The sequence below is a fragment of the Erpetoichthys calabaricus genome, chromosome 12, assembly GCF_900747795.2.
Source record: "Erpetoichthys calabaricus chromosome 12, fErpCal1.3, whole genome shotgun sequence".
Lineage (NCBI taxonomy): Eukaryota > Metazoa > Chordata > Cladistia > Polypteriformes > Polypteridae > Erpetoichthys > Erpetoichthys calabaricus.
In genome coordinates, this window is record NC_041405.2 from 8,439,131 (window position 1) to 8,456,822 (window position 17,692).

Here is a 17,692-nt window from a genome sequence, read left to right on the forward strand (position 1 = left end):
TCATGATCATTGGGGCACTGCTGGGGGAGGACCACCCTGGTTTCCATCTGACCCAGAAGTGCTCCAGATGACCCATCCCAGGAGACTGGAAGCAGTGCCAGGTCGAGCTTACAAGAAGCCTGAAGCCTCACCTTGTTGAGAGTTGGGAGGCAGAGGGTGACACTCAACTGGAGGTGGAAGGAGGAAGAGAATCTGATTGTTTTGAAGTATTTTGGATGGTGATTATTTGAATACTTCTGGTGGCAAATAAAAATGTTTTAATTGAACCCGGAATTTTATTGGGCAGCACTGTGTCTGTGGGTTGGGGCTCGGTGGTGTCCCTTTGTGGTTACACAAAATTTAAATGCCACCTCCAAAGAATGATCAATGGGAAAAGAAAGAAAGAATAAAAAGGCATAGCTCCTGCCAAATCACACCTACTATCTCCACTCCTTTCCCTTATTTTGGCTCAGTTGCTCCTCCTTATTACTCCAGCAATTTTTTTTTGTTTCAGTTTACAAACAAGTTCAGGAGCCTCAACACTTCCTCCAGCCTTTCATGTTCAACACCTCTATTTGGCTTCTTCCAGAATGGGAACATGGAAAGTTCTGTTTATCCTGCTACTACCAGGTATAAGAATGTATTTTTTTATTTATTTTTTTTAATTATGTGTGCTTCTTTTCTGTTTCTACACTTGCAGAATATTTGCTTATATTATTTTTACTCTTATCAAAATTTCTATTTGCTTTTATGTAAATGTATGTGTTGACCCAAAAATGTAATCTCCCTTAAAGTATTTAAAAAATTTTCATTATTACACCCCTATTCTGATTCAACTTTCTTGTATGAAAAGCACAGTGTAGAACTGAAATGTCCTGTGTGAACTTCTCGCTTAAAAGGAGGAACTCAAAATACATAAAAGCAGGCATGTTAACTTCAAGTACCATACTGAGAAGGTGAGGCAATTTTTATGAAACAGTCTATAATTAATCGTGCTATAATCTGAAACTGTCTGTCAAACATGGCCAACACCTTCTACTTGTAAAATGCATTTCACACTCAGATGTTTTCTTAACTAAAATTAGTTGTACATTCATAAGATCACACAGCAAACCAGCCTCAGTCAGACTGGTGTCATGGGGTGGGTGGAATGGAGCTTATTCTAGTAGCATCAGGCACAAGGCAAGAACCAGCCATAAACAGGGCACCGGTTCAACACCACCTATTCATTCATGTGCCACTAAAGGACAAATTTAGAGTTGACAGATAATCCAGCCTGCATATCTTTTGAGATGTGGAAGGAAAACCAAGAGGGTCATTGGAAAATTATGCAGTCTCCACAAAGAAAATGACCCGAGGAAGAAATTAACCCATGATGCAGCAACACTTCCTACTTCACCATCTATTGTGCACAAATACGAGATGTAATATACTGAACATTCATAAACTATGCAGACCCCTTCACTTTTGTATGTTGTAGCCTTGTGCTAAAATCATTTAAATTAATGGTTTTCCCTCATCAAACACCACTCGATACCCCAGAATGGCCAAGGGAAGACAAGACTTTAATATTTTTTAAGAACTTTCTTGAAAATGAAAAACTGAAATCTCATATTAACACAATAAGTGCATTACATTCTATTGGTCATTGTTGAGATGTTTCCACATCTTTTTTTGGAGTCCAGCTGTATTCAGATTGATTTGACTGAGTAGGAAAGGCACACACCTGTCCTACAGAAGGCCCCACGGTCCCAAACCATGAGATTGAAGGGATTAGCTGCAAATCTAAGAGACAGGATTGTGTCGAAGTACAGATCTAAAGCGTTGATGGCTTCCATAATTCTTAAATAGAAAATGTTTGGAACAACCATAACTCTACCTAGAGCTGGCCACCCAGCCAAACTGAGTAATCATGGGAAAAGGGCCTTGGTGAGATAGATGACCAAGTACCCAATAATCATTATGGCTGACATACACAGTATTTGTGTGGAGATGGGAGAAACTACCAGAACAACAACCATAACTGCAACACTTCACCAGTCTGGGCTTTATGGAAATGTGGGCAGATGGAAGTCTCTCCTTAGTAAACAGCATGTGGAATCCAATTCATTTTTGTATAGTACAAAAATCACAAAAGGAGTACTGCAATGGGCTTTAACAGGCCCTGCCTTTTGACAGTCCCCCAGCCTTGACTCTTTAAGACGACAAGGAAAAACTCCCAAAAAAATGGAGAAAATAGAGAAAAAATGGAAGAAACCTTGGGAAAGGCAGTTCAAAGAGAGTTTCCAGATAGGTCAAAAAAGGGGGTCAATACAAAACAATACAATACAATAAAATGCAATACACAGAGCAGAGCGAGCACAAGTAATCCTCAATACAATATAATAGTGCAATAGAAATATTACAAGTACATGGCAGAATTCAACAGTAGATGATATGACATCATAGGTCCTGGAGTCCTGGAGACCTCAGCCATCAAGCTGCCTCTCCCTATTGGCCATTCCACAGCTGAGTCAGTGCAAGGCCAGCCAATCAGATGAAAGGACCCTTCTACCTAATGATTCCTGTGATCCTCCATCAGAGACGACTTTACTTTAGGCTTACAGAACAACTTGGCAGGTGGGCCGTGGCACCAAGTGCCACATTTGAGTACAGAGAAGAGAAACAGAATAGGTGAGGGTTAGTAACAAATTCTAACTATCATATTACTTATATTTTAGTGCTAATGACTGACAACAGAGATGCAGTCTGTACAGTTAATCAGCAGCTCTTGTCAGGGTGTGCTAAACTCAGTTGGGATTTGGAAGCTGAGATCGAAGGGGCATCTTTTATAGTAGCAGGCAGACCACTCCACAGTTTAGGGGTCCTGTAACTAAAAGCTTGACCTCCCACTGCTATTTTATTAATTCTTGGAATCATAAGTAGACCGGCATCTTGAGATCTTAATGTGCGCTCTGGTTTGTAAGTCATGATAAGTTCAGACAAGTAAGCCAGACCTCGGCCATTTAAAGCTTTATATGTTAAAAGAAGGATTTTGAAATATGCCCTAAACTTAACCGGGGGTCAGTGTAAGGATTTAAGAACCAGAGTTATGTGTTTGTATTTTCTTGTTCTTTTAATAATTCTTGCAGCAGCATTTGAGATCAACTGGAAGCTGTGAAAAGACCAGTTTGAATTTCCAGTGATCACCACATTGCAGTAGTCAATCCTACTAGAAATAAATGCATGGATTACCGTATTTTTCGCACCATAAGACGCACTTTTTTTTCCCCAAAAGAAGGTTGGAAATGTCTGTGCGTCTTATGGTGCGAATATTGCATCACAGACCATGATGTGTAATACCTGACAAAAGTCGACATCCAGGGCTAGAGGGCGACAAAACTCACTGTTACGTTACAGGCATTCCCTCTGTGCTTGGAGGAATGTTAGACTCATTGAATCGGCATCTAATCCTTGCGTGTGCGTGAGTTGCGAAATCTAAACAAATATAAACAAAGGCAAGATAGCGTCTACATCTCATGAGGGAGCTAAGCGCATTATCACTGAGTTGGACTCTGGACTCGATAGATTACCAGCCGCTGGACTACTTCAGGCTATTCTTTCCTGAAGCTGCCTTTCAGCTACTGTCAGACGAGACAAACAGGTATGCAGAGCAATTTTTTGAATCGAGGGCTGTGCTTGCACCGCATTCTCATTTTTCAAACTGGAAACCCACAACAAAACACGAGATGAAGGGCTTTGTGGCATTACAAATATAGATGGGACTAGACTGGCGATATAACTTCAGGGAGCATTGGTTCAAACGTGCTTTGTCCCCTGGTGGCTTTGGACAGGTTATGTCGCGTGATGATAGGTACGTGATGCTGCAAAGTGATTGTGAGCAACTGAGCTTAATAAATTCTGACACTAGTGATGAGGAGTTCTTGGGGTTTCCATAAAACTAGAAGAATGCTTGAACCTTAAAGTCTCTCCTTATTTGTTAATGACAGTGATGATGTTTTTTTAATACCGCTGTTGAATTTACATGGTTGAAATATTATTCTGCTATATTTTATTAAACATATTAGTGCACCATTTGGTTCAGAATATTTTTTTTCTTGTTTTCCTCCTCTAAACCTAGGTGCGTCTAATGGTCAGGTGCGTCTTATGGTGCAAAAAATACGGTAATTTCTCAGAAGTCAGCTTGGAGTTTGCTGAAAGATATCTAAAAGACTCTGAGACTGAGGAGTAACAAGATTCTCTGGTGTGATGAAAGCAAAATTAGTGTGGTGCCTGAAAGAAACCAGACACTGCTCATCACCTGTGCAATACCATTCCGACAGTGAAGCATGGTGGTGGAAGAAGCATATTTTAAGGTTGTTTTTCTGCAAAAGGGACTGTGAGATTTGACAGAGTAGATGGAAAGTACAGAGTTATCCTTAAAGAAGGTAGATCCAGAGAGCTCAGGGCCTCAGACTGGGCAGAATGTACACCAAACATTACACAAAGCAAAGAAAGACAGCACAGGAATGCCTTAGAAACTAGTCTTTGGGAATGTTCTTGAGTTGCCCAGCCAGTGTCCAGAGTTAAACACAATCAAACATCTCTGGAGAGACCTCAATGTAGCAGCCTACTGATTGTCTCCATCCAACCAAATAGAGCTTGAGAGGATCTGCAGAAAATCCCAAAATTCAGGTGTATGAAGCTTGCTTGTCATGTCAGACCTAAGAAGACCCGGAATGGCTGCCAAAGGGTCTGCAGCTAAATACTGAGTAAAGAGTCTAAATATTTGTGTTAATGGGATATTTCAGTTTTTTATTTTGAATATATTGGAAAAATTTCTAAAATCCTATTTTCTCTTGGTCATTTTGGGGTATTGAGTGTTGTTTGATCAGAGAAACAAATGAATTTAAATTAATCTAAACACAGGGCTGAAACATAAAAAATGTGAAAAACGTGAAGCATTCTGAATTTACAGTACAAACTAAACAAGCTGTTTTGGCCTTGTTATTGCATTGCTAAGCAGGAAGCATACTTTCTAAAATACCAGTGGCTTCACCTATTAAGAAATTATCAAGTACTCTGATATCAACCAACAGGTACCAACAAAATAGCAACAAGCAAGTAATAAACATTTCACACCTGTGTCGATTGTTTTGGTGAACAGACTGAGCTGAAGCCTAAACTAGAGAATCTGTGTGGTTAACTGTTGATCTCAGTGGTGTAGTAGGCAGGAGGCACATTTTGTTTTATTATTTATTTCTTTTTGATGTGTTTTTATAGCTCATGGTTGTTATGTACAGGTAAATTATTTAATTGTTCTGAAACTGAAAGTTCCCTAGTCAAAGCCGTCAGTGACTTTCTTATTGGAAGGAATTTCACTTAATGAAATTTATGGTCATAGGAAAGAAGCATAGTGCAACAGGATTGGGTGCCAGGCAGGAGCCAATTTTGTGTTAAAACACTATGTTTTTTAATGCATTTTTCATTTATATTACATGATTTAAAGGTATATAAACCGTTCACAGAATTTGTCTCCCAGATCCAAAAATGAACAAAGCAGATAAATAAGTCATTCCTAAGTTGGTTCAGTGTGAGCGAATGAGAAACTCCATTCAGTGTTTGTTGCCATGCTGTGCACCAATGGGATCTGCTCCAGATGTACAGATAAATTGGGTTCAAAGAGCTCAATGAGTATTTTTATGCGTACTTGACATTAAAATATGAGTCATGTGTAGCATGTTATATGAAAAAGTATCAATTTAACCCCCTACCATGGACCTGAAAAGCTTTTCTGCTTATAACATTAGGCTAGTTTGGTCCCAGTCAAGCTTTACTGGGGATTTTGGTCATAATCCACAGTATATATGACATTAAGAGGAGCAATTTACAGATGATAGTCAGGTCCATTATAAGTGCCAGAATCCCCATCTCTTCTCTTTTCTTAGGCGGTGACGTTCTGGCCTCATTGATGTACTCTGTGGTTTCTTTTTGAGGCTACTGTTCTTTTCTAAAATAGTTTGTTAATAGTTGTTTTTTTTTTTGCAAAAAGCACATCAGTTAAAATTGGACAGCATGGAACTTAACGTGTGTCGATTCCTAATTTTCTCCTTTTAGAGGTGCTTGCAAAATTCCAGTTTTCCATTCCACACCCCGAGGTGAGTGCCTCCCTGCACACAGATGTGCTGCTGCCCTGCACCTTTTCTGTGAAAAACAGCAACAACGGACTGAAGTTTGTAATTATAACCTGGAAGCGAAATGGCATTCAACTGGCTCAGTACCAGGCTGAAACAATGAAAGACACCAGCAGGGCGGCGCTGTTGATCAATGAACTTCCAAAAGGTGATGCTTCACTGCTTCTTAGGAATGTCACCATTTCAGATGAAGGAGACTACGAATGTGAAGTGCATGAGGCTCCAAACACAAGAAGTGGCAATGTGTCACTCAAAATTACAGGTGAGGACCACTCCATTCCATGTTGCATGGAAATATATCTTAAAATACTTTAACACAGTGAAGCAACCAGAATTTATTCTTTTGAGTGGGTAAATAGGTCAAACAGCATAAATAAGTCAAAGGTAGAGCTAAAAGTAAAGCCGGTGTAACATTACAATCATTCTAGTCAAAGAAGATGTCAAATTTGATGACTAAAGTTGCCTATCTCATTGTCTGGGGATGTCAGATTACCCAGCTAGAAAACGCAGATGACGACAAACTGTGTAACTCCATAACTACTTTCCAGCATAGTTTTCACATTTGAAAAAGTATAGCCAGCTTGCCCCTTTTTGGGACTGTCAATAAGGTGCTGCCTGATGCCACTGATAGATATATTAGCGTAGTTGGCAAGATTACAAAGATGGATAGATAGGTAGATATTTTACCATAGTTGGCAAAATTGCAAAGACAGATAGGAAAGACACTATATAATAGATAGATAGATAAGAAAGGTATTATATAATACATTTTTATCAACATGCACATGTCCTTGTTCCAAGTGGCAAATTAATTATTTTAAGTATATTTTTCTTTTCCAGCTACTCCTAAGGTTTTTGTGAAACCATCTCTGTTGTTGGTGGATGAAGAAAACTTACTTGAGTGCCTGGTGGAAGGTTTTTACCCAAGAAACATTTCTCTTGAGTGGTTCAAAGACTCCATTTCACTTCCAATGCAGGAACCTCTTCATTTTAAGAACAATTCAGATGGCACTTTCAGCGTAGTGAATCACTACAACTACACCCCCACTAGCTCTGATATTGGTGGGAACCTGACTTGCCAGGTGACATCTGGCTCGCAGCTCAGACACATGGTAGAGATTCCTTTTCAGATCTGCAGTAAGTTGAAAACATATAATTATATTCAATTATATAACAGCTACAATTTAGATTTATGTTATTTGTAAAAAAAATTACATTTTTCCAGATGTCAATGAATCAATAATTCTTTTTCACAACACCATTTCACAGCATGGACCCTCAAAAGGTGTTCTTCGAAGCAAGTGCAGTTCAATGATGCAGAACACAGCTTGGTGGATTACAATGTTGTGTATGCGTAACACACAATCTAATGCATTTCTGGATACATCACAGATACCACAAATAGATGCTTTAAGTGCTGAGGAACTGGATAAACCTCTAACGCTAACAGAATTACTAGACGCTATAAAGTCACTACAAAGCGGGAAATCAGCAGGCCCTGATGGTTACCCCGTAGAATTTTATAAGAAATTCTCCACTCAGCTAGCTCCCCTCTTATTGGCAACATTTACAGAAGCTACAGACAACCAAATACTACCTCAAACATTTCACAAGCATTAATCACCGTCTTTCCTAAACAAAATAAGGACTTGTTACAATGTGCATCATACAGACCAATTTCACCCCTGAATAATGATGTTAAGATACTCTCAAAAATCCTAGCTAGAAGGATGGAGAAAGTGCTGCCCTCGGTATTTCAATTCTTATTTTATTTATTTCATCAAAATGATGACATATCTTGGTAACAGTGAGTCATATTCAATATATCAGAGATAGTAAAATGTCATTTCATGATTTGTAAATTTTTTTACAATAACATTTATTTGTAAGCCAAGGCCACATGGGCTTGTGGTGGCTGAAATAACTTTAATGACAACAGATTCCACCTCAAGTGATATTTACTTTGTATTGACTTGATGTAGTGTTGTTGTATTTAAATTATTTCAGCCTTTTGTGTATTCTTATTTTTACCATTTCAACGCTATTTTTGCATGCTTATGGGCACAGCCATTTGTTTATGAGCTACCTTGGTTACAACCTGGATATGCTCAGCTTACTATGTCACAGAGGCGATGGAATTAAAGGTCATTAATTAGCATATGTTTTTATTCAAGACTGCGGAAAGCTCCCAAACTCTTTGCAGTTCAAAAAAAATAAATACCGCTTTTGTTTTCTACTTTGTTAAGAACCATTTTGTTCTCACTGGACTTTTAACGGTTTTGGTGTTCAGTCTGTTGAATTCCAGGCTATGGCCATCGATCATGTCTGTTTTACTGATCCATTCTCATCTTGCGCTATTTTTCCAACTGAGCACAACAGTTAGTTGTTGGCTGCGGAAGGTATATGAGTAATTGTCATTTGCATTTCTTAAACATAACATTTTGATAGAAGTACCTGAGAGTCAAAATCTATGTTGAGTCCACCTGTACATGTATGTACCAAAAGTGACAGTGAGTTCCTGGTCACACTCACATGGCTGTTGTTATTTCAATAACTTCTCTCACAATTGTATCTTTTTAAGATTTTTAAGTTTGAGAATTTGCAAAAGCTTTTAAATTGTTTGTTTTTTTGATACCTCAAAAATTTTTACTGTGTTTTATTTGAGTTATCTGAAGGAAAATCAGACTTTTTCCACAGATTTCCTAGAAGACTAAGAACAGTAAATTTCAAATAAATCGGTTCACTGGGAGCCAAGTTACTCCATGTGGAAAAATAGACAGATGGACACAACAAAAAGGAGATAAATGACAAGAAAGAATAGAAAAGCTCTTAAGGAACAGAAAATACCCTAATATCAAACCAGATTCTGAAAAAAAAGAACATGTAACTTAGACAAATGTCAGGCAGAGTCAACAGCACAGTCAGATGTCATTTCATAGCGACAAGTCTAATGTTTAGTAGAATTAAGCTTTAACTGCAATAAAAAGTTCAAGCCCCTCCTGAACGCACTTACATTTGTAAAGACAGAACATTGGTGTAGTCGGCAGGATCTCAAAACGTATCTGATACTTTAATAATAAAATGCTGTGTTATGTGCCACAATGGCACCTAATCTTGTAAAAAGTTACAGACACTTGTAACAAATAGTAAAAACATGAACAGGAAGAAATGTGTGTTAAAAATACAAACAATTTCATTTAGATTTTTTCCATCTTACATCACCATCTCATTATTACAAGTCTTTGAGACTAACAGTATGGTTTGTTTATGGCAAAACAGCAATAGCATTTATTTGTGTTTCACCAGACTTTTCCAAATACATGTACATTTTTGTGTGGAGTTTTTAGCTGGTCTGATGCACACCAATATTTTCAGATTACAATTCAAACACATCAAAGTTCCAAGTTTCTGAACTATATTAATTCACACTGTTGTAACCTGTGTCTGAGGAAGGGCCTGCATTGACCAGAGCTTCAATAATCTATACATGTTTGTCTGTGTGTTCTTCTTACAGAGCTGACCATTGATGTATCACCCAGAACTCTGATAAAAGGCAAAGAAGAGAAAGTTACATGCAAGTTGAACGGCTGCCACTTCAGTAGAGCCAATGTGAGCTGGAAAAGAAATAACAGGACATTCACTGTGATGCAATGCCGGGGCACAAAGGAATGTGAGAGTGAGACCACCTTCAAGATAAGCACTGCACCACAAAAAGATGTGGACTACTCCTGTGAGGCTGAAGTAGACGGACTTGGCAAGCCACTGGCTGAACGTGTCGTGCTAAATCTACAAGGTGACTAAGTCGATTTTTCTTCTCTCACCTTAATGTATTGTAATGAAAACAGTAGGGTTAACAACTCATCCATAAAGAAGACTTCCCTCAGTGTTATGTAGTTATTTCAGCATTTAAGAGAGGCCATGAACGCTGTTGATATGTGTCATATTTACGTGGGGGGATCTTGTGGGTATTGTAATGAAAAGGTAATACAAACATAGCAAAATGGTGTAAAGCTTCCAAAACAATTCCCACAGACTAGGTCAGGACCTTCACTGGCGTGACCTAATATGGCTTCACCCTAGGCAGTGTGCTGTTTTACCTCAAAATATACTAAAATGCATTTCAAGGGAGAGGAACTGTCAAACCTCTGGCTCGATAAGACAACTGAAAATAATTGTTATAAAAGAGGAATTTACTGTATATTGGGAAAAAAGAAAAAATGTATAAATAACAGACAAAAATGATTTTCCAAAATAGGCAATGCAATGCAACCAAATCCAAGAATCACAAAAAACAGAAGAAATAAATTGAAAAACAGAAAATTCAAATACTACCAAAAATATACAAAACTCCAAACATCACTTAACCACTGAAGGACAAACTCGTCTGCCTCACATTTGAACGCTGAGGGCGGTCCTTCAGCAGTGATGTCAAGGTGGCCACACCTCTTGGGGCTCCACCCAAGACACACACAGAGCATATACACATTTAAATGTAATATATAAATACTAAATAATAAATATACATAACAATATTAACTCTTCCACTGCCACACTCAGCTTCAATCGCATTTTATGAAATTGTTCTTATCTGCCACATTGAACTTTAATCAACCTTGAAACCTTGAAAAACAAAATGTTTTCTTCGGCATGGTGAGTAACTAAAGTGACTGAAATGTTTAGTTTGAAGATATCAGCTTTATTATTTTTCTGTCATGCCATACATGTTCTAGAGAACAGCAGGTATGACAGCCACTAGATAGAAAATAAACAAGTAGAGACAATCTGCACATTTTGGGAGTGAGAGCAAAAAAGAGAGACAGTGTGAAGTGTTAGAGGTCTGTGATCAAATGCCATAGCAGATAGGAAAAAGTCTCTGCTAGAACTTCAGTAGTGATTGTGCCACTAAAGGCTGTTGATTGTATAGGATTTTGTGCAGAAAATTTTGACTTGATGATCCTTGTCATTTCTTCAGGTAAAGGTGAGCCATCCAATTTAATGTTAAGGATATTTGTACACACCCTACTGGCAATCCTTCTGGGTATGGTAGTTTACATGGCAGGTGAGTCATTTAATTTCTTCACTAGAATTTGCAAATGATGAAGAAAAAAAATCTTCTAATGAAAAATTACAACTCGGGTTTAGTTCATTTGGAACTTCTGCTACTCATTTTGCATTTTGCATTCTGACTCAATCGGCTATGTTATCATGAATAAAGCCACATTTTTTCACGCGTGTCCATGTACTGTGCCGTGCAACAGTATTCAGATTGTTGGAATGTTTTCATATGTTGCTGTATTCCAAATGGCACTTGTCAATGTTGTTCCAATTTATGCTTTTCTTGAAAATTAAGAAGCTGTGGAATAAGAACATGAAACACATTTGTTGGTAAATAACGAAACGTGCTGCTGTCATACATTTTTATTCCTCTGTACATTGGTTTTTCAAATTGTCTTCCTGTGAGTACAGTCATCCACCTCTTTCATGGATAAACATATATTTGAACTTGAAAAATATCTTCACTATGTAGAAGTCACTGGTCATACAGAAAATCTGAAGAAAAAAGTAAGAAAATAGAAACAAGCCACCATTTCAGTGAAGTCTGAGATCAAGTTATAAAAATGAAAGGGGTAAAAAGTCAGATGAATGTGTTTAAATACCAGTGGCTTAATAATCAAGACAAGAAAGCTCTTTGGTCACATACTGCCAACAAATAGATGGCATTCAGACATCAGCATTCAAACAAGTAGACTGAGCATGAAGACACAAAGATGTCTTGAGGTCAAATCACAAGATGTGCAGATGGCTATAGACACATAGGGACAGCACCTAATTTTTGTTGTATTTGTTACAATGACAATAAAGATATTCTGATTCTGAGATAGACTCATAGAAGGCACAATAAACAGATTGTTTGTAGGATTCAAAACAAAAATGCAAACAAACAGGAGTTGAGAAAATTATCCAAAAAGAGTAACAGCCCCAAGATCACAGGAGGTTCAAGGAATACTCAGGATGCTCACTAAGAATCCAGTGGGAAACTAAATTGCGGTAAAATGTCTCTGGCAAACAGACAGTTTAGAAGACAAAGGGGATAGTGATAAACTCTGGCTGACCAGTCATCTCACCCTTCTGTGGTGTTAGATAGATAGATGTGAAAGGCACTATATCATAGAAAAATATATAGATAGATATTTTAGTGTAGTTGGCAGGTTTACATAGATAGATAGATAGATAGATAGATAGATGATAGATAGATAGACTAGATAGATAGATAGATAGATGTGAAAGGCACTATATAATAGATAGATATAAAGGCACTATATAATAGAAAAATATATAGATAGATATTTTAGTGTAGTTGGCAGGTTTATATAGATAGATAGATAGATAGATAGATAGATAGATAGATAGATAGATAGATAGATAGATAGATATGAAAGGCACTATATAATAGATAGATAGATTATTTCCCTTATTAATTGTATATTTATGATTTTTGTTGTTATTAATGAAGTTTCCATCTTTCTTTATTTCAGTTTTTGCTTTCCTTTTATATAAAATCACAGTTTTCGTTTACTATTTTTTCTTTAACTGTTTTAAGTATTTCAGTATTTTACTGTCTAATTGGTGCTTTTCCTTCGTTCCTTGTCCATTACTGGGGAGAACCTAAAGAGAAAAGGCCACCCCGGTGTGACCCTAGAAGGATCACTTTAGGCCTATTTATTATGGGGCTGGAGAGTGGATTCCATGGTAATCAACTTGACTTACTTAAAGTGTATTTAATCATAAGTGCTGATTTTCTGGTTGTGAATTGTTTTTGCTTTTATTGGTTGGTGCTATGGGTTGCTTTTTAACACATAAAAAAAATTCTAAAGATAAACTCATGGCCTTGTCTTTCCTAACCAGAGGTTTTCCTCTCCATAGAAGGACACATTTATGTATTTTTTATATATTGTTTTTGGGAATATTAAAGGAGCATTTTGAATTTTAAATGCTAGGGTGCCTTTTTAGGCCTGTGTATACAGTAGCCAGCCATTGGAGTTTGGTGTCAGGCTGCCTGGGGTTGCCCTTTTTGTGAATTCTTTGGAGATCTACTCCTCTCCTTGCGGTAAGCGTGCACTCAATTCAAGATATAGATAGATCAACCTGCATTCAATTTCTAGACTCTGCACTGTTTCCCCCTGTGTTTTTAGCCAAGTTAGGTTTATTATCAATTCTGAGTTGGTCCTTTATATGAATACTAGCTGTGTAAGACAATGCTGTAAAAAGCTTGGGGTCCTAGGAACTATTGAAATTAAAAAAATAATAAAATTGAAATGTAATTGAAAGGAACTCTGGGCACCTCTCTCCTAGGAGGATTTGTTTTGCCGACGTGCTCGCATCGCTTGTGTATTAGTGGCTGGAGGAAAAGTAAAGGGGATACCGTTTTGCCAATGTTCATGCCTCACTTGTGTATTAAGTGGCTAAGCGAGTGACTGTTTCTTCGGAGGTTTCGTTTTGCCGACATGCTCGCCTTACTTGTGTATTAGCGGCTTAGCGAGTTTTCTGTTTCCTTGGAGATGGAGCCCTTATCCCGACAACACTTCTCACTACCGGGCCGGACAGACAGACACACACACTTCCACGTGTAGACGTTTACATATAAGATGGGTAATTAATTTTGAGCACTCTGCAGATATCTGTTTTCACATTTGACTGAAAGAAAAAGAAAGAATCTTCTTCTTTTGATCAGTGTCAAAAAAGCCAAATTAAATCCACTGTGGTTCAATATTGTAGGATGATAAATGTGAAACGCCCAAGGGGATGAAAAGTTTATATATGTACTGTATGTCAGTACCGTGGAATTTGCAAATTCTCCCCCATGTCTGCGTCGGTTTCCTTCTGTTGCTCTGGTTTCCTCCCAATGTCCAAAGACATAAAAGTTAGGTGGACTGGTGATAATAAACTTGCCCCAGTTTGTGGTTGTGTGTGTGTGTGTACAGTAGACTGTATGTGTTGGGATGGACTGGCGCCCTGTTCAGAGTTTGTTCCTGCATTTCACCTTATCCTGGCTGAGATGGGCTCGAGCACCCACCATGACGCTGTTCAGGACAAAGAGGGTTAGAATATGACTGACTGTAAGTCAATATGACCCGCTATCCCATCAAGAGTATGGTTTATCCCTGCTTTGAGTTTTCACCAAATGACAACATATTACAAAATACAGGAACCAGAAATGGATGGATGAATGGCTACATAACCAGATCAATAAATTAAATGAATCACTAAATATATTCAGGTAGCGGTAAGGTCATATGCTTACGTGCATACTTTTTCTTAAGAAAGTATCAAATTTTACGAAAAGTTAGTCAGCCATGTCTTAGCTAAAAAAGAGCTGTAACAGGATAAAAGGGAGAAGAATACCTCAATGAGGAAGAGTTATGACCTCAAGAAGCAGGTTCATTTCATTTGTAAAAGATGAGACCATTCTGTGTCCAAAATACTAAAGCACCAATGTCGAAAGTGTTTAATTATCTTGTATTGTCTTATTCCAAGTTTTTTTTGCACCATTGTCTACCTCAGAATCTTTCGTTATTTTCATTCTCCATTTCTTTTTCTCACTAATTTATCCTTTTTTTCTCTCACACCCATCCTAATTACAACACTGAACTCTAACCATTCCACTTTCTTTTTGTGATTATTGCTCACCTTTTCATTCATTCTCTAAACACACCAAGTCCTCTTCAAGGTTGACAGAGCTTATCCCTGAAACACCATGCAGATGGCAGAAAAATCGCTTAAAGCCAGCTTGGAACTGACAAGAAGGAAAACTAAACAAAAGCCGCACATCCATGAGAAGAAAGTGCAAACCCTGTGACCAGGCTGGGCTTCAATTTCATTTGCTACACTCTTACACTGACCCTATCTGTTGTGCCCCTTACCATGTTATATTTCCTGAAATCTTTATATTGCAGATAGCTAATTTATTTTCTTTTTTCCTTCTTAGGTCAAATCTATCACAACAGCAGTTTCACCATGTCGGACATTGATGTAATCCATGTAGATGAGAAGATCATCATGACTTGCAGCTTTTCTGGAAAACAGTGGAAATTTAAAGCAGCAAAATGGAGGTGCAAAGGGAATGGAGAAGAGTGGGATGAAACCCCAGCTGGTGACAGCACACGTGATGATGTACACAGTAGAGAGTATGTCGTACGTGACAACTCAAGAAGAAGAACCTCACGAGACAAACAGGGTCCTGTCCTGCTGAGCAATCAGAAAACAAGCTCTGCCATTTATAAGCCCAAGGAGTGGGATGAATTTCTGACTGTCCAGTGCCAAGTTACAGTTGTGTCATCCATCACAGGGAGAACACTAACCAAGAAGAAGGAAGCTCTTGTCCCAGTACTGAGAGAGGGAGAGTAGAAAGGTGACTTAATACACACTCACGTCTTATTAAGGAGGACATACGCATTGAGCAAGGCCACCTTTAGTGTGCTGCTGCTCAAACTACAAGCAAGTCAATTATTGACTTTCACTCTGAAATTTTAAAGGATCCCTAACAACAAAAAAAAAATCATCTCACTGGTGACATCTAGTGGATATTTAGGATTGATTGAGAAGCTCTTCCATCTTAATGTAGACTGTGCACTTCAGAGGCTCAAGATAAGCTAATCGTGGTCCCCTTCATGTTCAGGCAGGGTCCATCTTTAATCCTGGGACCACTAAAATTGTAAAGTTCATCACTTTTGGTTACATTACATGAGCTCAGATGAGTAAATTTAAAATGGAAATACTGTGTTGGCTGGGATTGACTCCAGCAGACCCCCGTGACCCTATGTTCGGATTCAGCGGGTTGGAAAATGGATGGATGGATACTGTAGTATGTTACTTATATATGAATCAATGTTGAACAACGCAGCATTTTCCCCCTAAATTATTTTATAGACTAATGTAACACATTTAACCAATGTAATATTTGTCCAGTCAGATTAACATGCAAAACTAATCCAAAGATTTTGTAAAATTGAGATCAGTTTGTCAATCACTACCAAAAATAGTTCAACATTTTCTGTTGGTGCCAATATGTTCACTAGCTACCATGTGACCCTTAACTAGTATAAGCAGGTATGATAGTTGATTGATTATATATTTTTTATTCCAGAACCTATTTATTTTACAGCACATGCATAATTCTGCTACAGTTCCTGAATCGAGTATTTTTTGAATAACAACTAGTTTAGTACAGAGGCTTCAATAACCGAGGGCCACTGCAGCTCAGTCTCAGTCTGAGGGTCCAGTTTCTGCAATCAACACAAGTCTCACTTCTTACTCATGTGTTTTCAGATTGTACACTTTTTCCTACTATAACATTTAAGCCAGGTTTCTTCCTTAGTTTATGTTTAATTTTTTTATGTCTTTTTTGATTAATCGACTACTATACTGTATACTGATGTGTTTGTTATTTGTCTAATTAATTACCTGTTCTGAGTCAATTTTATTTTATTTGTCAAATTTTCAGTTTCTATGTGGGTAGTCTGATGATCCATGTGGTTTGTGGGTGGGTCTCCAAGAGGCGGGGCCACCAATACCTCACCACAAGGAACCACACCCCCAGCGTATAAATGGCAGGCTGGGATAAATGAGTTCCATGTGGTTCATTTGACTGTGCTTTGGTAGGAGAGAATGTTGTATCGTATTGCTCTTGTAGCGATTTTGTTGATTTCCTGGAAATTTTACCTGTCTTTGGATTTTGTATCCTGCATTATGTATTGGGATTTGTTTTGCTTTGTTATATTTCTGAGTATTTTCTTATATTTTCCAATTTTATTAATAAATCCTTTTTGATAAAGATTCTTTTTGTTGCCCTTTCTTACACAAGCCAGGGGTTGATAGTAATCCTCTCTGTTGTTGGTCATTTTGAATATTTTCTTGGGACTCCTCTCCAGTGCAGTCAAATAACATTTTAGTATCCATGTAAAATGCATGTCTTTAGGACATAATATAATAGCAAACAATTTTGTTAAAAGCATGCTCCATCAAAAAATATATTTTTATTCGTTAGCTACCTAATGTAGTTTGTAGTGATGATGACCAACACAAATATTTTCATGCAGAAGTGAGATTACAAAGTTTGTAATATAACTGAAGTCTATGATGACCAATAATATGGTAACCATGAAAAGATGACTTAGATATTCTGAAATGGCTAACATGCATTTCATTTTGAATTACTGTGTCTTAGCTCTGTCTCAGTTAAAGTAATGTTAGCACTCTGCTGCTCTTTATACATTTCTTTGTTACAACGGTGGTCTACACTTTTGAACAGACAGAATATTTCTGAATCCTCGGTATCCAGCAGCACAAAGAAAGCAAGCGGATGCCATGCCTGTTCCTCATTAGCCTTGGCCAACCTCAACTCCTGTCGGCAAAGAAAACCGCTTAGCTTGAACAGATTGGGTGCAGCTTTGCCTGTATAAGTTAAACATTTTCAAAGTGGTTAAAATTGTGCTTTAAGGTTTTAAAAATGCTGTATAATTATATCTTTAAAGGATCTTAAA

At 37.8% G+C, this 17,692-nt stretch overlaps 1 protein-coding gene across 2 annotated transcripts; it reads left to right on the plus strand.

Annotated features, from left to right (window-relative positions):
- The first annotated feature begins 527 nt into the window (after window positions 1-527).
- Window positions 528-16,985, plus strand: LOC114661808 (tyrosine-protein phosphatase non-receptor type substrate 1-like). Of its 2 annotated transcripts, none has more exons than XM_028815011.2 (6): window positions 528-609; window positions 6,076-6,414; window positions 6,993-7,289; window positions 9,667-9,945; window positions 11,125-11,211; window positions 15,139-16,985. In XM_028815011.2, exons 1-6 carry the CDS (start codon window positions 570-572, stop codon window positions 15,555-15,557), a joined length of 1,461 nt encoding a protein of 486 aa, XP_028670844.2. In that variant the 5' UTR covers window positions 528-569; the 3' UTR covers window positions 15,558-16,985. The 2 variants fall into 2 exon arrangements, with proteins under 2 accessions (XP_028670844.2, XP_051790670.1); XM_051934710.1 differs by lacking the exon at window positions 528-609 and adding an exon at window positions 3,482-3,622.
- Window positions 16,986-17,692: the final 707 nt, after the last annotated feature.